This window comes from Vicugna pacos, chromosome 8 (assembly GCF_048564905.1).
Source record: "Vicugna pacos chromosome 8, VicPac4, whole genome shotgun sequence".
NCBI lineage: Eukaryota > Metazoa > Chordata > Mammalia > Artiodactyla > Camelidae > Vicugna > Vicugna pacos.
In genome coordinates this window covers 13,982,533-14,009,642 of record NC_132994.1, presented here as the reverse complement: position 1 = coordinate 14,009,642, position 27,110 = coordinate 13,982,533, and the positions used below count along the sequence as shown (strand labels likewise).

The window sequence follows — 27,110 nt, the reverse complement described above, 5'->3', positions numbered from 1 at the left end:
GTAAACTATAATAAGCATAGAAGAGGGTTTTATTCCAGCCAAACAAGACTGTAATCTAGGAAACAGCCTCTCAGTAGCTCTGAGGGGACTACTCTGAAGAGGTAGGGGAGAAGCCAGTATAAAAATGAATTTTTTTTGGCTAGGAAATGCAAGTAGTCAAGCATATATCTTGGCAAAAGATGACTGCTAATCACAGAGAACAGATATCTCAAATTAATGGTTATAGTGTTTTACTATGTATGGGAAGGTGCAAGAATCTGGTCTCTTAACCAGATTCTTTAGGAGCTTGCAGATCTAAAGCATAGAATTCTTCGTTTTTCCCATCCTGAATTTCCCTCAGGACGCACTGTCAGTGGGCTTCTGCAGTGGATCGCGACTTAACCTTTTGTGTAACTGGATAATGAGTCACATTCTTTTATGGTTAAAGCAGATGTGAAAGATATGTTTGATAGGCCATAAGACAGACTGTTTCAGTTAGCATAAAGTTCAGGCCAAATCATGTATAAGCCAGAGTGACTCAATGTGTGGAAGTTTCTTCTATCAGTGAAAAGTTGATAGACCCACTTTTTTGTTTTTGAAATAGGAATTAGGGGCACTTAAATATGGAGGTAATTGTATTATAAAATATTTGAGGAGAGTATGAAATAGATTTTGTGTTTTTCACTTTCTCTTTCTCTTTTCTTCTCTTATAGGTCACCCTTGCAATTATGGATATTTAGAAGGATCAGACAGTGTGGAGGGGGAGTTCCCCTCCTCACTCCCCCTTGGTGCTTGACTCCAGGAATAATTTATAAACTGTTGAAAGTTTTTTTTTTAAATAAAGGACTTGTATTTGATAAAAAAAAACTTTATAGAGCTATTTATAATTTTTTGATTTAAGTGCCAAATAATTGTACACATCTATATAGTTTTATACTGTTGGCTCGAGGATTTAAATTATAATCCTGAACAGGCCATTTATTCTCTATAAAACTTTCTGAATAGCACCTTCATGTCCTGGCTTTTTCATTTTTTAAAAATTATCTGACTCTTCTGAAGAAGTAAGCTGTATAACAACAATTAGGATGAATTCTTCCATCCCTGACTGCACATCAAAGTGTCGATCCCTGAAGCATGCTTTAGACGTCCTTTCTGTGGTAACCAAGGGGAGTGAAAACCAGATTAAGGCCTTTCTCTCCAGTCACTGTTACAATGCTGCAACCATCAAGGATGCCTTTGGCAGAAATGCCCTCCACCTTGTTTCCTCCTGTGGAAAGAAAGGAGTGTTAGATTGGCTCATTGAGAAAGGAGTGGATCCTTTGGTCAAAGACAAGGAGTCAGGATGGACAGCTTTGCACAGAAGCATTTTTTATGGACATATTGATTGTGTTTGGTCTCTATTGAAGGTAAGTGTCATTTGTCTATTTAAAACTGTTTGGTCTGGCATATGTTTCTCTTAATCTTTTTCATATACTCCACTTAACTTTCCAAAAGAGATTTCAGTTTGTTCTTATTGATTGTTTGATGTCTTTACTATTGTAACTCATCTTTAGAATTCAGTCCTCACATATCCTTTTAATTTAAACTTTTTATGATGTAAAATTTTAAACATATACCAAAGTTTACAATATATAATGAATTATTGGCCAATTTTGTGTTAGGTATGTCTCCACTGACTTCTCTCCATCCCATATTCTTAAAGTAAACCTCAGACCTTTTGTCATTTATATAACTGTATTATTACCTAGTTTAAAAGGTTATTGAGGTCACTTAGGCACTGTGTTTTGAGGAGTGTGTTTTTCTTTGGCTAGGATAAAGTTTTTATATTTCTTAGAAAAATTAATAGTTAGGATCAGCTTAATTTATTTTAAATTTCCCATCAAATAGATTGTATCTAGGTTTGTTGTACTGTTTAACCAAATAGTATGAAGTGTTTTGAAATATACCCTGATGTCATTTCACTAATGAATGCAAATTAAAAACTATCAGAAGTCACAAGTTTTAAACTGAACAATTTTCTTTTGTTTAGGCATTTTGTCATGTTTGTGGAGGACCCAGAGAAGAACAAAGCAGTTCCTGTCCTCAAGGAACTTGTGATCACATTAGGGCATTAGGGAGCTTATCTTCAGTGTCTTTATCTTTGGTGTCTGTTTTTGTCATCAGAAAAATTATTTACATAGCGGTCTTTGGGTAGTAACATTTACTGATCAAAATAATTCTCAGTATATATTAATAACAAAATATCCTTCTTTGAAGCTAAACTGTTTAGGTTACTACTTACTGATTTATCTTGGACAAGTTACTAAATCTTGAACTTCAGTTCCATCTATTAAGAGAATAATTTAAGTACCTTCCTCATTTTTTTTTTCTCCCAGGGAGTTTGAGTGATGAAAAAATTTTTCTTAAGTTTATTAATAGTACTGTTAATTCCTCCTATATCTGAAACCTTTGGGTATCAGTTTAATTCCCTTATTGGGAAAGATAGGTTAGTAAGCATTAAAGCATCTATCAGCTCTGCTTTTACCATTTCCCAGCAGTTTCTGCTGGAAAAACTGGATGACTGCCAGTCCTTTCAAGCTTGAAAGTGTCCTTGGATTTTCTGCTGTCCTAGGGGTTGCCATTCAGGTGTTACGATTTGGAGCTTTAGTTTGAAATAGGGTCTGGTCTGAATTTTGGACCTTCCTTTGCTTTGGGTTTCATTTCCCTTTAGAAATCCCCAGTCATCCTCACCAGCTTGGCTAGGAGAAGACAGGAAGTTATGCCCTGGGCCACCTTGCTCTTGGTTTGACTGTCTTATTATCAGAGTCCTTCTGATCAGTGATAGACATCTAATGTGGTAGATGCATTCCCACCAATCCACCACAGGAATGACAATATCCCCACAAAAAACCTCTTTCATCCATCTAATATTCCCGTGTTGTGTTGCTGTTAACCGCCTGCATTTGTTTAGCACAAACTTCTTTCCTGTGGTCTTTTAACACTCCTTAAAGGGAGGGAATTGCAGAAGGGCTGCAGTGATAGGGGTGTTACGTCAGTTCTACTTCTGCCGACAACTGTGGCACTTAAGGTGTTAGATTGGCAGGAAGAGCCCATATAGAAAAACACATTTTAAATGTGTTTAAACACATTTTATAGAAACTTTATAGCTATGAAGTTTTACAATTAAGTGTCAAAATAAATTATACAATAAATTGACACCCGTTCTATCAGTTCCCGATTGCCAAAGATGAAAAACCGCAGCAGAAACTTTTTGTCTACCAAAAGCTGGAATAGAAACAGCACATCTTATGCAGCCTTTCATTACCTCCTTGATTCCATGACATGATGCATGTTTATGTTTGTGGGTCCTGCTGTATCTGTTATCGCTGTACCATTGTTCTTTAATATTGGTGGTTTTCTTACATTACTAATCTGGGAGAACTTGCTTTAATTTTCCCCATTTGTAAATGGAAGCACTGACTGAATCATAAGATTGTGTGGACTAAATGATATACTTTTTTTTTTTTTGAGTGTCTAATGTGTGATGGCAGTGATCTAAGTGTTAGGGACATTGTAACGAACAAGACAGAATCTCTTTTTGTTTGTTTCTTTTTTGTTATACTTAGATGCTATTTAATCAGCTAATGAATATACCTACTATTTTGGGGACATATAAAGAGTTGATCTTTAATAAATCAGATAGACTACACACTGGTCCTATTACCTTTAGAGTTTAAGATGAGCATATTAGAAAGTGTCAGAGACCACCAATATCTAGGGAGCTCTAAAGGCAAAAAAATGTCACTAGTCCTTTATGCAGTTGGGGATACTTCGTATATAGTCTTACAAGGGTCCAGTTGGCATATATAAAGTTTAGGACAAATTTATATAACTGGTAAAATAAACTCTCCAGGAATCTAACTTCCTGGGAACCTGTCTGTCACATTCATAACGTGGGACATTCTGCCCAGGAGCCTACCCTTCTTTCTCTTACAAAGTCCAAGCTCAGAGTTCACATGGATTTATTGTATCTAACTTGAAAGTAGTAAGCAACATAATGTGTTAAGATCTTTACTCCTGAATTTTGTTTTATTTGTTAGCCCACTGACTTGAGTGTTTTTTGTTCATTGACAGTTCTTGTGAAATCTAGTATTATAACCATCTGAAACACAATGAAGTTAGAACTGATTTTAGTTTATTAAAATCTATTGTTATGAGTTAAGAGGAGTAACCCAAAACAGTAACCCCAAACAGGTTACAGGTAGAGTTTAAAAACTTCATGGTTCATCTCAGCCTGTAACTACCCAGGTAAACTGTGTATGTGAATAGGCAGTGATGACTCACACCAGTTAAAATAGAAGTCTGAATAATTGTTGAATGCCCTAGAAGTTGTTCTTGAAAAGCAGTACATCGTGTATTTTTTAAAAACTGTAATAAAATAACAATAATATGAATTAAACATTTCTTTCTGTCCCCTCCTCCTCCCATCATATTTTAAAAGACAGTATGGTGAAGGCATAGGGTGTGCTAGCTGACTTAAATAAGTGGGACAGAAAATGTTTTATTTCATGTTTGAATTTGAATTGTGGAGATATAAAACTACAGATTACTTTAAATTCATCTTTAAAACACACACACATGCATTCTCAGATTTTTTATAAGATACAATTTAGCTACAAATGATGAGACCATGCTATAAAATTTTAAGTAGAAAAATATAAAAATGCATATCACATGAATAGAAATAAAAGAATGTAATTGTCTTAATGTCAATAAGAAATATTGTAGAATTCAGGGCAAAAAGAGATGGAGCATTGGTGATCATATTTTATTTATATACCATAAATACTAATGTAAGTATTGTTCACCATTGCATAGAAATCTTTACAGCCCTTACCTGAATGTGGATTTTGGCTTTTTAAATCCAAAAAAAAGGGTATGTATGTATGTGTATGTGTATGTATGTGTGTGTGTGCACGTGTGTGTACGTACGTACACAGACATAGACCCAGAGCTAGGGCCTTCGAGGCAACAAGACCTGCCTTACTATGGAAAACTTTCATATCTAGTCATTTTGATTTTAAATGCCATTTATTTTATTTCTTCATGTTTTCTGGTTCTTCCTTATTCTACCAAGAATTGGATATTCGATTTCTCTTAGTTTTCTTCTGTATGAGAAAAAAGTATGTATAAGCATAGGCGGTAATTGTTGTTCAGTGTTTATTTTTTAATGTGTTTATGGGTTTGATCATCTGACTTTCTGATAAATAGGAGTAAATTACTGATTACCGGTAAATGGTTAAAATATATGCATACATATCTCTCTCTATAAATATACACACACATAAATTTTTTTCTTTTTTAGCATGGCGTTAGTCTGTATATTCAAGATAAAGAAGGCTTGTCAGCTTTGGATCTTGTAATGAAGGATAGACCAACTCACGTGGTATTCAAAAATACTGGTAAGAAAATCCCATGAATGTATTCCATTAAGGTACAGCTTAGAACATTTTAATGAAATTTGATAGTTGTGTTTAATACCTGAGAAAATTTGTATGTGGATATCTGCAAAGGACTTTTATTTTGGTATATGTTGGTTGATAATTTTGGTTTTCTGTTAGAACACTCTGATTCATTTTACATTTTTCAGTTTCAGTGTACATTTATGTCTATAGGGGTAAAAACACAGATTAAAAAGGGAAGGTAGTTAGAATTGTAACTACTGTAAGGTCGTCAGTGTGCATCAGGAAAGTAATAACACCAGTCTTTGAGGTTGAGGGGAAAAGGAAGTGATTTGTCTACCCACATGTTCTGATTGCACTTATCTTTCCAATTTTTTTGCCCTATGAGCTTTGGAAATGGAAATGGTGGAAAAGGAGAAGATATTTAAATGAAGGCATTGTAATTTGCATTTAACTAGTGAGCAAGCTAAGAAAGGACACGTTCTTCATTTTTATTTCTACCTTGAATGTTATACTGCAAGTTACAGTTATAATTCCATTCAGTACAGTTACAGTTATAATTCCATTCAAGAACTAAGCCTTCCAAAATAAAAATGAAGGTTTATATCATAATTAGCTGTGATTAAGTTTTATCCCAGTTTAAAGGATATTGTCCTAATCCCTAGTGTGATTTTGCATCTATCAATAACAAACTATATATATGTTTTAATAATACTTTACATTTAAGTAAGTATACATATTATTTTCATGGAAACTAAGTGGATATCGCAGGTGACATTTTACTCATTTGGCAGGTAAACTTCAGCTGCTAAAGAAGCAAGAGTCAAGTGTTATATTGCTTACATTGAGACAGGCCTGTGCTGATACGGATTTTCTGGTTTCTTTTCCTAGTGTTATATAATAAGTTAATAAATTCATAATTTCTAATAGATTCATAATTTAAAAGAGATTATCAGTAGTATCTTTCTAAATATGGTCTTTAAGTTATTTTTTGTAAAGAGTCATGTTGAGGTATAAACTGATTACTAGAGTATATCTATAATTGAACTATACTGATACTTGCTTTAAAATGTAAAAGAGTATAAAAACTGATCTTCATTTTAGATCCTACAGATGTCTACACTTGGGGAGATAATACAAATTTCACCCTGGGTCACGGAAGCCAGAATAGCAAATATCACCCGGAATTGGTGGATCTGTTCTCCAGGAGTGGGGTTTATATCAAGCAGGTATATATTAAAGTGTATTCTGAGTACTTTCAGAGATTAAAAAGAACTTTTGTATTTGATACCTCATCTTTTCATTTGGCTTATGTTAACTTTGTTGAACCTGCGATAATGTATTTGAATGAAGAAATTTATCAACAGAAATTTATTAATTCTGTTTTAGATTTTGCTAGTCTTAATCATATTTAGACTATAAAAATATTGTAAAACCATAAGATATTTGTGTAAGGAGTGTTAGAAATTAGAAGGCAATGTACAGATACTAATTTAATTTTAAAAGGACAGAGCTTCTGTTGATTTTCTAGCTTTTTTTTCCATTAGAGTTCTTCAGATAGTTTCTCAAGTGAATTTGTTGTTGAAACTCAGTGTTAATTAGTTTCAGCTAAGTGAACCTGAGTTCTTAAATGTAAATTGTAAAATTTTCAATGATAATTTTAAATATTTGGTATTTGGTCTTAGTCATTATTCTGGATGATACCTTCCACTTCCATAGACTTTGGTACTGTTGACATACTCATCTTCCACTGTAATGGGGGCTGTGTGTGTGTAATTTTATCTCTAGCCTCAGCGTTTCTGTTGAGCTTCATGTTAGTTGTACTTTGGATATTCTTTCAAAGTTTTTAAATTTAACTGTCTAAAGTGCTATTTTTGCCACTCCTAAACATTGTGTAATTTTTGCAGACGTAAATCTCAGTTTCTGAATCCTGAGAATTATACCTCAAAACATGTCTATTGAGTTCATTTCTGTGTATTTTTTTTCCTGATGTAATTGTTAATATCATTCTCCCTTAATTCCCCCAACTATTTGAATGATAAATCATGTCGCCATCATATTTAGGGCTCTGTAGAACACTGTTTTTCACACCAAGTCATTACTTAATGTATCACAACTACCGATTTAAAAAAATGAAATGAAGAGTTAAACTCTAGAGAATATTAAAGTTTAAGAGGCCAGGAACAGGAGCCTACATGGGAACGCAGAGAGATAGAGAAGAAGAGATTAGAGTGGTGTCATGAAAGCTAGGATTCTGGTTGGCCATCTGCATAGATCTGGAGGGCACATAGGATACAGAAAGGACTTGGGATGGACAAGAGTCTCTAATGAATGTGAGGGATGCTGTTAGAGCAGGGCTCGCTGCTTTTCCTCACCTAGTTCAGCGTCTTTGGTTGACATGGCTAAAAGGGCACAGCATACTGTTGCTCTCCTGTGAGCTCTCTCCCTTCCACCTTCTCTCCCTCGCTCTTCTTCCCCTTCTCTCAGTTTTAAACAGAACTTGAATAAGTCCTCAGGATCCATCCATCAGCAGCCACTAATGACTGATCAGAGTTGGGGCACTTAGAAAGGCATCTGTTTGCCTTTTCCAACTTAGTACATGAAAGTACCTGTTATATAGGGAGCCCCACTAGTCACTGAAAAAGGGCTGGTTCTGTAGTATAGTACCAAATGAATTAACTGCCATGGGACAGAAATTATAATTATTAGCATAATACATTCCTGAAAATTAAGATGAAAAGCCATGTTCCGTTACCTCCTTAAAATATTCGGAGGTTTTAAAGTTGGAGGTCTTAAACTCTGGTATTGGTTGTTTAATAGAAGTCAGAAATTTAAAATGGCATTCTGGTATTGAATATGGAATTGAACAAAATGTATTGTTCCTGGCTTCATGAAATAATTTTTCCCTTATAAATTTTAACTATTACAAATTTGAATACAATTTTGAGTTTTATTTTTAAACTTCAGATATTTGTGGTACAGCTAAATAAGATAATGACTTTTTGCCCTATGATAGGCACATGTATTTACAGAACTCGACAGGTCGTTTAAGGTTACGTGCAAATAGAGCTTACAATTTGGCTTATAATTCAGCTTGTAATTTTCTAATTTTCAAAGGATCGTGACTTTCTGGAAAATAATTCTAGGACTTTTTAATAGCCCAAGTTAGAAATATTTATGGATGGCATAAGAAATACAATTGCAGATAAGGGGGAAAAAAAGGAGTTTTTAAATAGTATTAAAATAAGTACACTGAATATTAGATGCATTGAAAAATAGCAGAGTGTGGCCTGCAGGTGAGGTATGTAAATACAAGCATGTTTATAACTGCTTTGGGTTTCCTGTTACTGCATTCTGCTGATGCAGTTCAGCTGTTTCCATACCCTTTCTGGTAAGAATGTGTGAGAATGGAAGTGTTTTTGTTAGAGAGCAAGGAGGGTTCTGGGAAAGAAGCAGATAAGAAAGGAAGCGGGGAAGAGAGAAAAGCTTGAAGATAAGTATAAAATTATTTAAAGCCATACAATGATATTAAAGATAGACAAAATCAGAGATATAAAAAGGACATACTGTTTACCCCTCACTCCCTGTTTGTAGGCGATGTTTTGAAAAAATACTCTTAAGGCATTTCTGTTATTTTTCTTTGATAACAGTGGTAATCATTATATTTCTCACTTACTTTGTTCTTGTTTGGTATTTTATGAAATTGGAAAATATCTGGCTATTAGTTTTTGAACGCTTAAGATTTACATTTTCCGTTGTTTAGTCTCTTCTCTGGGTAACACATGCTTAATTCCTTCTAAATTTTTTTTCCCCAATGTGAGGATTTTTAGATATAGTTTTAAGGTAGACCACCATATATTTAAAATTTTTATTACAGAAGACTTTGAAAATATATGAAATGGAATAGTATAATGAATCCTAATGTACCCATTATCTAGATTAAATAAGTCATAATATTCTGTTATTTCATTTTTATAAGATAAAGGATATTTTATTTAAAGAAGTTGAATAATATTCTCTTATTTTCCTATAGGTGGTGCTTTGTAAATTTCACTCGGTGTTTCTGTCTCAGAAAGGGCAGGTTTATACCTGTGGTCATGGTCCTGGAGGACGTTTAGGCCATGGAGATGAACAGACATGCTTGGTAATTGAAATGTCATTATACAGTTTAGGTGACTTTGGCAGAATTTGATAAACTGGAAGCTTTAGTTAACTAAAAATTTTTTGTAACACCTATAAGGAGAAAATAATATACCAATTGATAATAGATTTTAGAAGATAGATTACTTCCCTGATGTATCATGTTCAACTTAAGGATTTAGATATGATGCAGAATTCTAACGCAGCAAAGAAAAATTATATCTTATAACAAATACTGAATTAGGAGAGTATATACCACATATTCCTGTGGTTGAAATTTGAAGTCAAACTAATTGTAAAACCCTTTTCCTGCAGCAGTCTAGGTTTTTATTTGGTTTTAACTTCTCATTAAGGTATTTGTGATCTAAAAATTGAGCCAGTATTTTCATTGTATAATCACAAAATTGGCTCTTATGCTACTGAAACTTACTGCTAATTGGAAGCGACCTAATAGTCATTACATTCAAGAAAATACCTCACTGGATTATTTTTAAGATAATTTTTTTTGAGGGAACTACTGATACATTCATCACTGATTAAGGGATGCTTTAAAACAGAGAGGGAACCGTGATAATTGCTCCCAGTTTTTGAGGGCATATTGTGTTCTAGGCATCGTTCATGCTTCCCATGCAGTGTCATTCCCTTGGCTTCAGCCCTCCAGCAGCCTGTGAGGCAGTAGGCATTACTGTCCTTGTTTTACACACAATGACAGTAGCAGTGACGGCAGTCAGTTCTCAGTGGCTTGCTCTGAGAGCCAGAGACTGCTGTGTTTGTGCTTACCAACTCTTTACTCCTTACACTGATCTTACCATCATCTAAAATATTACTGTTATTTTCTGTTCAGATGAAGAAAATGAGGTACAGAGAGGCTAAGAGATTTGCTTGAGGTCAAATAGCTAGTAAGTGACAGAATTAAGATTTGAACCCAGTCCGGATGGCTCTAAAGGAATATGATATTGGATGTTTGATTATTCATTGAAGGGATGCGTTGATTCCTGTATTTTTATTTATTTCTTTACTCTGCCAATGAATACTTTGACTGAAGAGCTCCTTTATTCATGCCAAACAAATTGGCACTTGGTGTATGATATATGATAAGGGCTCAAAAATTATTTGTTGAATCAAATTATTTTATTGAAATGTCTTACCGGGGTTTTGTATTTTACTCACAAAGCAATGTCCATATCCTGTTAGACTCATCTTCCCCTTGCTGAGTTATAGAGTTTGCCTATGATAGACAGCCATATATGTCATGTCATTTGGGACGTGATATCATCAGATTCTATTTTTGTATAAATAGCTAATGTAATATAGTAAAGTTAATTTTATCTTGTAGGTCCCTAGGCTTGTGGAAGGACTGAGTGGTCATAATTGTTCTCAAGTGGCAGCTGCTAAGGATCATACTGTTGTACTAACTGAAGATGGATGTGTTTATACGTTTGGTCTAAACATTTTTCATCAGTTAGGAATCATTCCTCCACCTTCCAGTTGCAGTGTACCTAGACAGGTAAACTTTTTTAAACAGTAAGATGACCATTTGTTATAAAACCTATATGGACAAAAAGATGGAAGGTATTGACAGCAGTGTATTTTACTTATACTCCGTGGTATGTATTTCTTCAATGGTATCTATTTTCCCAGGAGGAATTAAGCATAGTACAAATTAGCATTTATTTAGAGTAAGAAAGAATGCACCTGGGAAATTAGGCACCACACCACCTTCAGTTCAACTTTTAAGTGTTCATAAGCAGATAGGGATCCTGGTATTTTGAGTTTGAAGCTTAAATAATTTTGAGGCCGTGCTTAAGAAAAAATAAGTTTATAAATAAAAAATGGTCCATGTAGGTGAGTCACCCAGAAGCTTAAGCTTATTGGCTTCATGGTTCAATCTATCCCTGCATAGAAATCACACATGGCAAGTTTATGTGAGGGACCATAGATCCAAAAGCCGTTGTTCTTTTTCTATTTTCTCCTTTCCATTTGCACAACTGCCATAAGAAGGTGCCCTTTCCTCAACTTCAGGGATCTAGTACATAAGATTGGGACGAGTGCTTTAAATTAATATGTTCCTAGAATCATTTCCCATAACTAATGTGTTTTCAACTCATAAAATTTTGCATTTCAGGTGTTTAATTTCTTCACTGGTTTAATTCTCTGGGTTTAAAATTATTACTAGAAATACTTTTTTTTAATTATTATTATTAAGAAGCTTTACGATCCAGTACTTTCCCATTCTGGATGTCTAATGAATCAACAGGAATTACTCCACAGTAATTAGAGGTAGTCACCAATCGGTGGTACTTTTTAGAAGATCCATTTTCCCCAAAAAGCTGTGGGATTTGTAGATATTTAATCATTTTGTAGACTTCTTTAGGAATGGTAGATTTTACTTCCACGTTTATTCTCATTGTGTGGCTACCTTGGACCTCTGGGTTGATACGGACATTTCCAGTATTCTTAAGTGGGGGCAGTTTTGTACCCTAGAAGCCATTTGGCAGTGTTTAGAGACATTTTTAGTTGTCACAACTGGGTGACGGGGTGAGAGTGGTGCAACTGACATCTGGTGGGCAGAGTCCAAGGACACAGCTTAAACCTCCTACGATACACAACAAAATCCCCCACAGAGAATCATCTGGTTCAGACTGTAGTGTCACTACTGAGAGACTGAGATGTCAAATTTAAAAGCACCCTATTTTCAAATAAGTATGAGAATGCCTGTTTTATGTATTGCTTGTTAACAAGTTTAATTATTTTGTTTTTATACCACGTCAGTTTTTTATATGTTAAAACTACTGCCTTGAAGTGGTTGCATCAAAATATCTTGTGTTCTTAGAAAAGCTGGGTCTCATTGTTACTGATGAGATTTACTGGCAACAAATGCCATTAGTACTTGAGGGGGTACTGGAGCAAGTTTGCCATATATTTGCTCCCTTAGTCTACTGAGTCTTTGAAAAATTGTACTAGTTCTTAGATACGTCAACTGAAATCTTATTTGTCTTTTGAATAGATGCAAGCAAAATATCTGAAAGGAAGGACGATCATTGGGGTAGCAGCGGGCAGGTTTCATACAGTGCTATGGACTAGAGAAGCTGTTTACACTATGGGACTAAATGGTGGACAACTGGGTAAGAAATCTGTGGTGACAATATCTGAAAAGTAAATTGGGTTCTTAAAACAGATACTTTGTGATTTGTTTATTTGTGCAATTTTTTTAGGTTATTTACTAGATCCCAATGGAGAAAAATGTGTAACTGTTCCTCGTCAAGTCTCTGCCCTTCATCATAAGGACATCGCTCTGTCTTTGGTTGCTGCCAGCGATGGGGCCACTGTCTGTGTCACCACAAGGGGAGATATTTACTTACTTGCAGACTATCAGTGCAAGAAGATGGCTTCTAAGTATGTGTATTTCTTGGAAAGAAACATACTTTAATGATAGTTCAACTCTTCCGGCAGCTGTCTGAGTATCAGCTTTATGCTAAGCTCTGAAATGTCAAATGGAGAAAATTGAATGGTGGGAAAGTCAGTTTTTGCCTTTGATAATCTTAGTCTTTTGGCAAACATCCAGTGAATGTATGTAAAAATCTTTGTAGGTTATAAAACAGTATTTCCAAATAACAGTTAAATATGACCTGTAAGTTCCCATTTTTTTATGCTTCAGGTGCACAGAACTCAGTTAATTGTAATTCTTGGTTCATGACACAATCCTCATTGGTTCCTGTGTAGTCTTTTATGTGTTATACACTAATTTTTAAAAAAAATAGTTAATCATATACTGTGGACCCTCTACTCAGTCCAAATATTTATACCTAACTGGTGTATTTTTTACCTTTGTATAGTCAGTTATTATCTGAAAGCACACTGTAGTAACATGCAGTAAACAGGCAATTGGCTGTCTAATCAAAATGTCAGTTAAATTAAAGCAGGGAATCCTGACATTAAGGTTTAAGTCTAGGTAGTTCCATCAGCTGAAGTTCCCTGTCTTTTGTGCATAAACCATACTTAGAATAGGTTACCTCTGGTTTCATTTTGAATGATTTAAGGAGCAAGTCCTTAAAAACAATTGTAAAGTAAGTTAAGGGCAGAATCCTATATTTTTCATACATTTTGAGTCTAATATAGTTGATTAATCCTACCTGATTTGACAGCATTTTTTTTTACTTCTCATATTTAGTGTTATTTAAAAGTATTCAGCCTTTATAGAAAATATTCTTTTCAGACTAATATTTCATTGGTTTACATAGTATTTCTTTATAACTGTAGTAATAAATACGAATAGAGAAATAGATCTTTGAACAGATACAATAGCTCAGTTAGTGGAAGCAGAAGTATGCAGAAATTCTAGAGGGTAGCAGTCTAACTTAAAACTATGGGTGATTTAAGTTGAAATGCAACAAAATGTGCTTTTGTTAATGCAAATCAGATGGTAGCTTTATAAACAGATACCATCCATGAGGTTAGCTCATGAGCAGAAGATGTCAACCATCAATCAACACAACTTCTATGTGTAGCAATTGGAAGGTTATCATTTATAGGCCATATTTCAGTTCAATGTGAGCATACATGTTAGAACTGACTAGGTTTTTTCTGAGCATGCGGTGATTTGTGTGAAGTTAGGTTTTGTTTTTAACATTTAAAACTTGTCTGGATAACATTAAATTACATAAATACAGTTACATCCAAGTTTTCACTAAGAAAATTCTTTTGTTATAGGTTGCTACAACAGTAATTTTGAAAAGAAAACTTTTTAAAAAAATACAGGAAGTATACCTAAAAGAGAGGACAGTTATTGGAGTAGTAGCAGGCAGGTTTCACACCATGCTGTAGGCGCATCATGTGCAGATATAATGACAGTGAGTTGGCTAGTAGATGAGTTATTAAATTAGCAGTACTGATGATTTTTATAGTAGCTGTCTTTACTTAAGGTTTTCCATATTTGAATTTGAGGATTTCTATTTAGTGTTGAGGTTTAAATTTTTTGTTAAAATGCAAATAAATTTAGGAGCCTTTTAGCTTATCAGTTATTTAATCTAGAGTGACTGTGTACCTGAGCAAGTGGGGTTTTAGGTATTTAATGTGTGTATTTGTGTAGGTAGAGGCTTTTGGGCGAGAAGGACTTGCCAAAGAAAAAAGTGGCCTTGTGTAGGAAACTTAAAAAAAAGGAAGGACTAAGGATACCGAAGGCCAAATTGTCTTATTTCACCTTTCACAATAATCACCCTGAATTATTGTTTGAATAGTAATTTCTTTAAAATTGAGCTTGTGTATTTTAGAGGGCATATTAATCTAGATTTTTTTTATCCACCCAGACAACTAAACTTGAAAAAGGTTCTTGTATCTGGGGGGCATATGGAATACAAGGTTGATCCTGAACATTTGAAAGAAAATGGGGGTCAGAAAATTTGTATTCTTGCAATGGACGGAGCTGGAAGGGTGAGTATATATATATTTACACAAAAGCACAGTAATCTTGTTCTCAGTTGATGACTGTAGGGGACCTGGTAATGTGGAAATGTATTGTTGTGATGGTGACAAATTCTGTTGACTTTGTTTCCCTACTTGTTTTTGATGTCCAGTACCAAATTAGTTTGGAGCTGGTTTTTCAAAGCAAAATATGACATTATACGAATGTTGCACAGTACTGCTTTGTTAAACAGTAGTTTAATTTACTATACTTAAAATAGAAATAAGGGATTTTGCTGCGTTATTTAATATTACACTGAGTACTGAGAAATGACACTGAATTGCATAGATATGAGTCATAGAACTACTCTTAAAAAAACTAAAAGCTGAGCTGACAGTATTAAAAATTCAGTACATAATTGGAAAATTTTGGGCTTTAAACAGATATACACATAATATATAGACGCAGAAATTATTACTATCATATATAAGAGATAATGTTTTAGATCACTATACAAAGAATCTCTTACTTTTTATTTAAATTTAATTCTAATTTTTATTTAATAAAATTATTAAAAATATGTATATTACACATTAAAAACACTGAAAAAATTTTACACTGACTAGAAAAATACAGATTGCTTTCTGCTTTTTGTTTGTAAAATAGAAACATACAAAAAATGTTCTCTGAGGTTTATGAAGTGCTATAAAAATTGACATTTTAGAAATTGAAGGATTAATCAAAAAGCTGCCTCTACTGGTACATTACAGACATAAATCTATTATAGTTGATCATTTTATTAGAGGGAACTATATTTAAGAAGTGGATATCTAATTTGTACTAATAGAAGAACCAGAGGCATGGGATTACATTTGAAAAGTTGAATATAAAGACATTTGACTTTGGAATGTATTTCATTTACATTAATAAGGATCTAGCTTATTTATACCTGTGGGTATTTACTCCCTGTAAAATTCAGTACTTTCCTGTCAAAATGAAAATCACGCTCTAAGGAATCAGTCAGCATAATCTGTTTTTTGTGTACCTTTAACTTTTGAGAGACTTTGGCAGGTATCATTCTGTGCTCTAAGTTTCTTAATTATAAGGGGATTGAACTTTTAAAAATCAGCAGTATTAATTTTTCAAATGAAATCTTACTTGGAACGCCAATCTGTGAAGCAGATAAAAGGGCTGCTGCTCTGGATAAAGCTGGATTGGGAAGCCCAGCCCCCTTCTCCCATCATTCTCCATCCCTGAGCAGCAGCCCCTGAGTCGTTTCTCAGGAACTCTAGGCTTTGCAGAACCACTTGGAAGCCATTGAACTCTGTGATGATTTTTCTGTCTCTAAAATTTTGTTTTAGTTATTTGAGTTATGCATACATCTCTCTCTCTCTTTTTTTTTCCATTGAAAGTAAAGTTTGGATTTTCATACGGTGATTTTCATTCCTTTTGTAAATAGATGGTATTACAACAAGATTTAGCATTAAGATTTTTGTTTTTCTTTAGCCTTGTTGCAGATCTATTTGCCCCAAACAAGTAATACTGAAAATTACTTGAGAAGTGTCTTTGAAGCATTTTTAGTGCTTCATGTTTGCTTGATGTACACTTTCTGAAAGACATAGTTCCTTAAACCATCTTGACTTTTATAATATTTATCTTTTTCTGTGAAAGTATGAACATTGGAACATATTGATCAGAGCTTCTGTTTTAGAGATAATATCTCTTGGTTTCAGTTTTTGGTTGTTCAGATGCTATATTGCTTTCTATTCCAATGTAATTTGGTTTTATCTTAGGTATTTTGCTGGAGATCAGTCAGCAGTTCTCTGAAGCAGTGTCGATGGGCCTATCCACGCCAAGTCTTCATTTCTGATATTGCTTTAAGTAGAAATGAAATTCTTTTTGTCACACGAGATGGAGAGGGATTTAGAGGGAAATGGTTTGAAGAAAAAAGAAAGAGTTCTGAAAAGAAAGGTTAGTTCATGTATGTGAATGGCATATAAGGGTACCTTTTAGTTAATGTTTAATTTTATAAGTATTTGCCATTAGGTTTAATTGACAAGTATAATTAGGTTTTTACCCCTGTGTCTCTTTTGATTTTGGTTTGTGTGTGTACAGGTAAACAAAGGGAATTCTAGCCACTTAAATCTGGAGTTTTCATCCTTTTATCTGTCTCAGTATGCCCTGAGGTCATGTACCTTCCCTTCAGTAACAGTGGCTCATTTTTGTCAATCATTAGCCTTGGAAAAAAAAAACTCCCTAGATGGTTTTGAACCATCTTTCAAGCTATTTTTTTTTCTCTCCCCACATTGAGAATTGATTGGCTTATGCTCTGTTTTTTTGTTATTGTTTTTGTTTTATTTTACATATTTGTATATATAAGACTAAAAATTTAAAAGATATCTTAGGACTTAGACGAAAATCACAGGAAGAATAAAGTTTTTTTGTTCATTGAGAATTTTAAAAAGTACCAGTTTTATTAAATAATTGCTGAATAATTAGAAGTTTTATTCATTCCTTGACTAATATAGAGGATAGCTTTAATTAAGATGCCACTATTGAAAATTAAAGTTAATCTGTTTGATTTTTTTTTCCTTCCAGAAAAACTAGAATTCATTTACTTCTTTACATCTCATTGCTCCCACCCCAGCCCAAATCATATCACATGTGTACTGCAAAAAATAAGCTTTCTTATTTCCACTCTTGTTTCCTTTTATCTGTTCTCTTACCAGAGTGAGCTTTTACTATCTGATCCTAATATTATTGTGTCTAAAAACTCTTTGATGGTTCCCTCACTTCCTAAACATGGCCTACAAGGCCCCTGGCTCTGACCCTTGTCTGTGTCTCAGAACTCCTCTTGCATTCTCTCCCTCTCACTTACCGTTCTCCAGACACACTGACCTTCAGGTTTTCATTCCTGTCCAGGGCCTTTCCTAATTTTTCACATCTCATCTTAATTTATACCTCATCAGAGATGTTTTCTCTGATTCCTCAATCTAAGTTTAGTTACGCTGTTTCACTTTTAAATTCCCTTTATATTCTCATCATGCAGCCTATCGTTATGCGTTTTTATGTATTTATCTTTGTGATTACTTTTTCCAATGCTTGTCTCCTATCAGACTATAAGATGGCAAGGACCATGTATGAGGTCTTTATATCCTTATTGTAGAATCCAAGTTTCCACTATAATCTTTAGCACATAGTAGTTCTCATTAAGTCCTGTGTTGAATGAGTAAATCAGTTATTATATGCTAAAAGACATATAAAGAGCATTTATAATTACTCAGAAAATTATAAACATTCTTCAAAATTATAAAGCCACAAAAGCATGATTTCTGGGCAGTTTATTGATTTTTTGTATTTTATTTCTTTATAGATTAATTAAGTCTGTCAACATTTAAGGGCTATGTTTTAGTTATACAAAAATATATAAGATGGGCCCCTCAGACATTCATGATTTTGCAGGGCCAGTAGGTATGTATATACAAATTTACGTTTCATGGAGACATACTAATATGCACATCATAAGTCTTTTAAGAGCACAGAAATTGGGATAACTGACTGTCGGGGAAGATTAGTAAAGCCCCCATGACACTGAAATGAATTGAGTTTGAGAGAGTAACCGGAATGCAGGTTCAACTGGTAAATGTTGGAAGTCCTTAGAATCGTGTCTTCATCATACTTGGTGTTCTAAAACTGAATTCATGATCTCGTGCTACCGCATCTGCTTTCCAGTGTTTTCTAAGAAAATGGTAAATGGCTATCTTTGACATCCCACATTTCCTCGCCCTCTACATTCCATTAGTCACCACGTTTTGCCACTTTTGTCTCAAATATTTCTGAAATCTCTACTTTTCCCTAGTTTCATTGCTACAACTTCAGTCTATAGTGTTCTTTTTTTTCCTCTGGACTCTTAGTTTCCTAAAGGATCTTTTTTATTTTTATTTACTTTAAACATTTTTCATACTACAGGCAGAATCATTTCTTTGCATGCACATTTCATATTTTCATCGTGGCCTTGATCTGACTTGTAATGATAAAATCAGTTAATATCTGTCTTCTCTGCTAGATGGCGTACTCCAAGATGGAGGGACATGTCTGTCTTGTTCACTGCTGTATCACTAGGGATAGACTGATAATCACTGTATCACAGTAGCACAGGGTGATCACTCAGGTATTTACTGAATAAATGAAAGGAAGGGAGCGAGCAAATAAATAGATTAGATGAAGATGCTAAATTTAAATATTTTTAATGGAAACAGGTATTTTAAAAGGTAGTATAACACTATATTTGCTTTTTAGAGACCTTTGGTTGCAATGTGGAGGATAAAATCATGGATAATTGAGAACTGACTCACCAAAATTTCCTTTATAATACAACCAGTATATATAGGGTGTAAATTGTGTTGAAGAGAGAGAGGATGTAGTTCTTAAAAAGTACTTAATGCATACAAAAATAGTTACATATTCTCCCAATTGTTTTTCTATTCCATATACTCCTAAATTGTTTTTTAACAATGTCAATAAAGCCTTGGTTAATAGAAGTTAATTTTTTTTCTTTTTAGCAGAGATTTTATCAAACCTTCATAATGCCTCACCAGATGTATCTTGTGTCTCTGATATAAATAGTGTATATGAAAGAATTCGACTTGAGAAACTAACTTTTGCTCATAGAGCTGTTAGTGTCAGCACAGATCCAAGTGGATGCAACTTTGCAATCTTGCAGTCAGATCCTAAAACAAGGTACACTTGTATATATTAAATTTCATTTTTATAAGGAATAATCACTGGGTTTTTTTTGCTTTCAGTAGCCCCTGGAGCAAATTTGAAGAGCTCTTGCCAAGTCTTGTGGTGACTTTAGACATATAATCATGTTACCAGGATAACTCAAAGGTGGAATTTGTTGTATTGGAAATGATGTGTTCCTTTTAGTTGGTGAACTGATATTTATGGAACCTATTGAAGTTATATACATATACACACAAAACTTTTCTTTAGTACTTTGTGATATACTCTAGGTTCTCAGATTCTAAGAAATATAAATACTTGTGTAATTTACAAAAATTTCTAACCCTTCAATACAATGAGAAATGACAAAAGAGGAGATGGTGTAGAGTCATCTAGAGGGCATTGAGTATCTCAGTGCAAATCTTCTGTCACATTAGTATAGAGATGACAGGTTAAGATAAGTATCAAGGGTATTAATAAAGGGGGAAAAAGTCCTAGGAACTCGGTGACCGCCCCTTCTGGTTTGACCATTTCTGTCCCATATTTAGCAATGAAAGTCTCCTCTCTTGGGAAGACCAGGGGCGGGGGTTGGTCACCCTACCTGGAAGGGTGAAATGTAGATTGGGAAGGTATGATGACATTCTTACAGTACTGAAAGAACTGGGGTTACAGACTGATATGTGGCTGTGTTGTGTGTATTTCTCTTTACTTCCTTAAGTTTCTAACTTGATCTGGGGCCTGAAGTATTTACTCACTTCTTTGTATATGTTTTTCTTCACTTGTGAAATAAAAGGACATAAAAGAGGAAAAGGTTGAGCACTCCACTCTTTTTGAATGTTTTTAGTTATGCTTTTGATCATTTAAAAAATTTCTGTGAGTCATTTGAATTTATATCCTAGTATTTCCTTACAGAAATTAGAAAACACTACTTTCAGAGGAAAACAATTGTCATTTTAGTTTAGGAAAAAAACAAATACATAAAGGAATAGAAAAAAAATTCAAAGAGTGATAACAGTATCTAAGACTGTAATAGTCTTAGGTTTTTGGAAGTACCAAATTTAAAATTTTCTAAGCTAATAAATAAAAAATAAATTACACTTTAAAGGGAGAATTGGCTAGGGATACTTTGGGGTTATTTTTGTTTTCTTGAAAGTAAAAGTAATTTTTGTTTTATTTCTAGCCTTTATGAAATTCCAGCTGTGTCCTCATCCTCCTTTTTTGAAGAGTTTGGCAAACTGCTGAGGGAAACAGATGAAATGGATAACATCCATGATGTGACATTTCAAGTTGGCAATAGAATCTTCCCTGCACATAAATATATTTTGGCAGTGCGTTCTGACTTTTTCCAGAAATTGTTTCTTTCAGATGGTACTACTTTAGACTTTACAGATGTTTACCGGAAAGATGAAGATTCTGCAGGGTGCCATCTCTTTGTGGTAGAGAAGGTTCACCCTGACTTGTTTGAATACCTTTTACAATTTATATACACAGATACTTGTGACTTTTTAACTCATGGCTTCAAACCAAGAATAAATTTAAACAAAAAAACAGAAGAATATCAGGGCACTCCAAATTCTCATTTGAATGAAATGAATTCCCATGAAGATAATCAGAAGACAGCATTTGAAGTTTACAAAAATAATCAAGCTCATACAATTAGTGAAAAGCAGAAAAGCAAATCCAGATCTTCCAAAAAAGTGAAAAATGTTGGGGAAGATGACCCTGTAAGAATGTTGCAAAATGTTGCAAAGAGATTTGGTTTCAGTAATTTGAGTAGTAGGTATGACTCCTTAATATCTGTTCATGTACCTCATTCTGTCTGCCTTTTAAAAATTCTCTATTTGTTTTTCTTCTGCTTTGCTTTGCTTTGCTGCTGCTGCTCCTGCTGCTGCTTCTCCTCCCCCACTCCCCCTTCTATCTTCCTTTCTCCGCTGCTCTCTCCCCCTTCCTTCCCCACTCTCTACCTCTTCCTAACCTTCTCCCTCCCCCTCCCTCCCCCTCCCCCTCCCCGCCTCCTCTTCCCTTTTTGGACCTGTTTCTTTTTTGGGGGGGGGTAGTAATTTGGTTTATGTTTATGTAATTATCATTTTTTTAAATGGAGGTACTGGGGATTGAACCCAGGACCTCATGCATGCTAAGCATGCACTCTACCACTTGAGCTATACCCTCCCCCTTCTTTCTTTTCGTAGACCTGTTTCTGTATTTTCTGTAAAGCTATCTCTCTGGGATTCCCTGGATTAAAACATTAAAGGATGGGAAGGCTGTTAGTGGGTTTGAACTCTCAGTGGTATTTGTATAATGGATCTGGAGAGGCAGGCGGTGTAGTATTCTGGGAAGTGTACTGTCTTTGGAGTTAGAAAGACCTGTATATGCCTCATAGCTCTACTGTGATGAGCTCAGGCAAGTTTCTTATTTCTTTGAACCTCAGTTTCTCTATATAAAAAGGGAGGCATAATACTGACCTAATATTGTTGGTGTAGTTAGGTCATATAGCATGTGTAAAGTGCCTAACACAGTATTTGTCATATTATAAACCAGATTTTTTTGTAATTCTCCCAATCTTTAAGGTATTTATGTTGCCTGTGGCAGTATAGCCTTAGTTGTGGGGCAGGAGCAGAGGAGGGGAGTGTACATCGTTTTCTGTTTAAAAACAACAAAGGGCTTTGTGCCATAGCTTTCATTTATTTTTTTGTCAGTAATGATGTTAATATTCAATAATTTTGAATATTCAAGAAAATTAAAGAATGTATGGTATTTCTTTATCACAGAATTGGGGTTAAGATACTTTTCTAAGTGATACAAAGTACATAATCATGTTCATATGTGAGCTAATTTGTTTGTTTTCATAGGGGAATATATCCACCAGCTGTTAATGTTTATCTATTCTTGATAGGTTAGATGGAGTCAGATTTGAAAATGAAGAAATTAATGTAATTGTCAAGAAAACTGGTAATAAACAAAAGCTAAGTCAGAAAAAATGGTAAGTTTGGAAATGAAGATAAACTTTTCATATCTAGATTTTGGGACCTAAGTGTGGAAACAGAGCTCTCCTTACTTACATATGAAGCAAAATGTGTAGGTGGCTAGCCTCTTAATTTTACTAGCCTTACTCATTTCTGAAAATGTTGGAGAGCTCTTAAGGCAAATAGAGTATTAACTGCTCAATAATACATTGATACAATTCATTTTTTTCTGATTACTTTCTAATGAAAGGAATTTTTAATATTTTTTCTTGGCCAAATTTTATGTTTTTTAATAAGTAGGTAATGATGTAAGCCAAAACAAAATAATTATGCCTCTTCATCAGAATGGTATTTCCTTTAGTGTAAATTTTTTCCGTAGTAAACATACTATTCTAAACATATTAATTACTAAATTTTTGTTTTTAGGTATTTGTACTTTGTAGGTGAAAAGTTTGGGAGAAAAAACTGTAAAGGTGTCTGGACAGTACTTAGCACAGAATAGGTTGTACAAATAATTAAACTGAAGACCTTTGACTGTGATGTTGCTTACTGTCATATTATTAGCACCTGTCTTGTGATGAAAAAGGAAAATCAGAAGAAAGTCTGCTGAGTATTTATCTCTATTCATAGTTTCCCTTTCAAATAGTATCTTTATTTTAACACATTATTGTCTTTCCTAACGTGGAAGGAGATGAAGTACTTTTTTATGTATGTCTTCATGTTGTTGATTCTCTGCCACTTTTAATTAGGAGAAAATCAAAAGTTAAGCTTCAGATCCTATAATGAATTTTCTTATTTGCTAAATATGTGAAGAAAGTGCTCTTGCTTCACTTAAATTTTATTTTTTTTAAGTTCGTTTCTATGTGATGTGACCATGAAATCAGTGGATGGAAAGGAATTCCCTTGTCATAAGTGCGTTCTTTGTGCTAGACTTGGTAGGTACACGTTTTAGTTAGCTGCAGATTTATTTGTTTTAGTATCATTTTACTATTCTTAATGAATTTTTTTTTCTTTCAGAATATTTTCATAGTATGCTGAGTAGCTCATGGATTGAGGTAGGATTTAAGTAGAAACCATGTAGGCTGGTAACAACACTTCATATTTTTGGGAAATTGCATACTAAAGAAATTCAAAACTATTTTAACTCAGTTTTTCTTTTGTATCAAACTTTATTTATGCTTAAGCCTGCTAGAAGATAGCAACATTTAGAAATGAAAATTGTTGCAAAAAGCTACTTAAATAAACTCCCCTATTATTATTTGGACTTGTATTTTGAATACCAGTCCGTTTCTTTTTTTTCTCAGTTTTTCTTGATTCTTTTTCATGTTGCAAGCCATTTTAAAGTTAAATGTATCTCATTTTAATTTTGTGTTTTATAAATGTTACGTTTGTGATTTCTGTTGTTTATCATACCAGTGACCTCAGGTTGTAGTAGTATTTTGTAGTTTAAAGTTAATTCTTTTACTTTATTTTATTTAGGCTTCCAGTTGTGCTGCTCTGGAAATGCCAATACATTCTGACATACTGAAAGTTATTTTGGACTACCTCTATACTGATGAAGCTGTGGTGGTAAAAGGTATTAATAAGAGTTAGGACATTTTAGACATTTAAGATAAAATTGAAAATGATTAAAATCATATGAATCTTAATTTCGTCTCTAATTGAAATATGTTATAAACAGGTTTAAATTTAGAATAAGCAATAGAGATGATTACTAATAGTAAAGGAATGAAAAAGAAAATTTTCATTACTTATATGAAAATGAACTCTCTAAGAATTACTAATAATGGTTGAAATTAGATTTAATATTTTCATACCTAGCTACTTCTATGGTTTAGATGAAGAATTGACATTAGGGAGTATAGTTTTGACAAGTAGTCTACAGAAGTTCTTTCTTGCATATTTTTTCCCTTGTGCTAACATATCTGAAGTAAAAAAAATTAATAATTGAACCTGAATGGTGTACTTTGCATTTATATTCTTTGTCAGGCAACACACTGCGTTTTATTTACCAGGTGTCTTTAGTCATAGGAGTGGTGTACTTCTGTGTTCCATGGTATGTGTATAACACAATTTCTTTATTCCTCTGTTAATGGGCAACATTTAGGCTGTTTCTATATTTTAACTATTGTGAATATTGCTGCAGTGAACATGGGAATGCAGGTATGTCTTCAGGTCCTGATTTCAATTCCTTTGGCTGAATAATCAGTAGTGGAATTGCTGTATCATGTGGTAGTTTTATTATTTTTAATTTTTGAAGCAGCCGCCGTACAGTTTTGCATAGTTGCTGTACCAGTTATCCTGACATCGACAGGGCACAGGTTTCCCTTTTTGCCACATCTTAATCAGCACTTGTTAGATGTTAGATCTAAGATGACATCTCATTGTGGTTTTGATTTGCATTTCTCTGACAAATAATGACGTTGATTCCTTTTCATTTACCTTTTGGCCATTTGTATGTCTTCTTTGAACAAATGTCTGTTAAGGTCTTTTGCCCACTTTTTAATTGAGTTTTTGTTTGTTTGTTTGCCATTGAATTTGTGGGAAGTTACTTATATACTTTGGACATTAATCTCTTATCAGATACAGTTTGCAAATATTTTCTCTGATTTCAAAGTTGCCTTTTCATTTTGTTAACTGTTTCCTTTGCTGAGCGTTTTAGTTTCATATAATATCACTTGTTTATTTTGCTTTTGTTACATGTGGTTATGGTGTTACATCTGAAAAATCATGGCCAGTACCAGTGTCTAGCAGCTTTTCCCCTTTTTTCTCCTGGGAGTTTTATGGTTTCAGGTCTTACATTCAAGTCTTTAATGTACTTTGAGTTGACTTTTGTGGATGGTGTAAAATGTGGGTCAAATTTCGTTCTCTTGCACATGGATGTGCATTTTTTCTGATATCCTTTGTTGAAGAGAAGGCTGTCCTTTCCCCATTTTGTATTCTTGACACCCTTGGGTCCTTTCTCTTTACCTTTTGTGTATCTACTGTAGGCTTTTGCTTTGTGGTTACTATAAGATTTACATGTAATATAATATTAACAGTCTATTTTAAACTAATCACAACTTTTTCTAATGAAGTATAGTTGATTTACAATATTATATTGATTTCCAGTATACACCATAATGATTCAACATTTTTATTGATTATATTCCATTTAAAGTTATAAAATAATGGCTCTGTTTCTCTGTGCTGTATAATATATCCTTGTTGCTTATTTATTTTATACATAGTCGTTTGTGTCTCTTAATCTTATAACCCTGTCTTGCCCCTCTCCCTTCCTACTCCCCACTGGTAACCACTACTTTGTCTCTGTGTCTGTGGGTCTGTTTCTGTATTGTTACATACATTCATTTGTGTTATTTTTTTTAGATTCCACGATTCTACATATAAGTAATAACAGAGTACTTGTCTCTCTCTGACTTATTTCATTAAGCATAATATCCTCTAGGTCCATTGTTACAAATGGCATAATTTCATTCTTTTCTGTGGCTGAGTAAATATTCCATAGTGTGTATGTATGTATATACATACACATCTTCTCTATCCATTCATCTGTTGGTAGATGGTTGGGTTGCTTCCATCTCTGGACTGTTATTCACAACTTTGTGTGAAATACCTTTACACTTTTACTTCTCTCCCCCTTTGCCATTATTTCTTCAAATATTCTTTATATTCTTTCCTTTTTCTTTCTGGGACTCCTATATGTATCTTGGTATGCTAGATAAAATTCCACAGGTCTGTTACACTCAGTTTATTTTTATTCATTCTTTTTCTTCCTCAGATTAGATAATCTCCATTGACCTATCATTTTTATCTTTATTGATATTCTTAATTTCGTGAGACATTATTGTCGTACTTTTAGATTTTCAGATGTGATTTACTTCAGTTCTTCAGATATATTTAAAATAGTTGATTTTAACTCTTTGTTTTAATAGTTCAGCATCTTGGCATTCTCAGGGACAGTTTCCCTTAGCTGCTTTTTTTCTGTATATATGCCATACTTGCATCTCTTTTCATCTTTCATAATTTTTTGTTGGAAGCTGGGCATATTTAAATGACATAATGTAACAACTGTTGAAATCAGGTTCTCCTCCTTCCCTAGGGTTTGTTGTTTTTGCTGTTCATTTAGTGACTCTTTGGAACTAGTTCTGCAAAATTGATATTCTTTGTGGATATGTGCCCACTGAGATCTCTGTTTGATCAGCTTAGTGGTCAGCTAATAATTAGACAGAATTTTTCTTACAGGCCTAAACTAGTAAATCTCTCAGCATTTGCCTGGAGGCTCTTTGTGTTGTGGCATGGCTTCAGTTCTTAGGCAGGCAGTGTACAACTCTGCCCTAGCTTTTATTTCCTACTTTTGCAGATTCTCAAGTTCAGCCAGAGGTAAGAGTTTTGGGATTTCTTAAGTATTTTCCTGGGCATTTGCACAGCCCTCCACATTTGTGTGGCCTTCTAGATTCA

General features: G+C 33.9%; 1 protein-coding gene across 3 annotated transcripts in view; it reads left to right on the top strand.

Moving 5' to 3' along the window:
- IBTK (inhibitor of Bruton tyrosine kinase) overlaps positions 1 to 27,110 on the top strand; it is a 79,892-nt gene that overhangs the window by 8,894 nt on the left and 43,888 nt on the right. For 2 of the 3 annotated variants that reach the window (XM_072965539.1, XM_072965540.1), the window contains 15 exons: positions 693 to 1,385; positions 5,324 to 5,420; positions 6,525 to 6,649; positions 9,454 to 9,564; positions 10,897 to 11,067; positions 12,568 to 12,685; positions 12,776 to 12,956; positions 14,867 to 14,990; positions 16,755 to 16,932; positions 19,524 to 19,701; positions 20,867 to 21,466; positions 22,580 to 22,666; positions 23,502 to 23,584; positions 23,667 to 23,704; positions 24,129 to 24,225. In XM_072965539.1, coding sequence (XP_072821640.1) covers positions 1,065 to 1,385; positions 5,324 to 5,420; positions 6,525 to 6,649; positions 9,454 to 9,564; positions 10,897 to 11,067; positions 12,568 to 12,685; positions 12,776 to 12,956; positions 14,867 to 14,990; positions 16,755 to 16,932; positions 19,524 to 19,701; positions 20,867 to 21,466; positions 22,580 to 22,666; positions 23,502 to 23,584; positions 23,667 to 23,704; positions 24,129 to 24,225 — 2,509 coding nt within the window. In that variant the 5' untranslated portion in view covers positions 693 to 1,064. The remainder of the gene's footprint in view (positions 1 to 692; positions 1,386 to 5,323; positions 5,421 to 6,524; positions 6,650 to 9,453; positions 9,565 to 10,896; positions 11,068 to 12,567; positions 12,686 to 12,775; positions 12,957 to 14,866; positions 14,991 to 16,754; positions 16,933 to 19,523; positions 19,702 to 20,866; positions 21,467 to 22,579; positions 22,667 to 23,501; positions 23,585 to 23,666; positions 23,705 to 24,128; positions 24,226 to 27,110) is intronic. The other variant, XM_006214345.4, reaches the window with a different exon arrangement.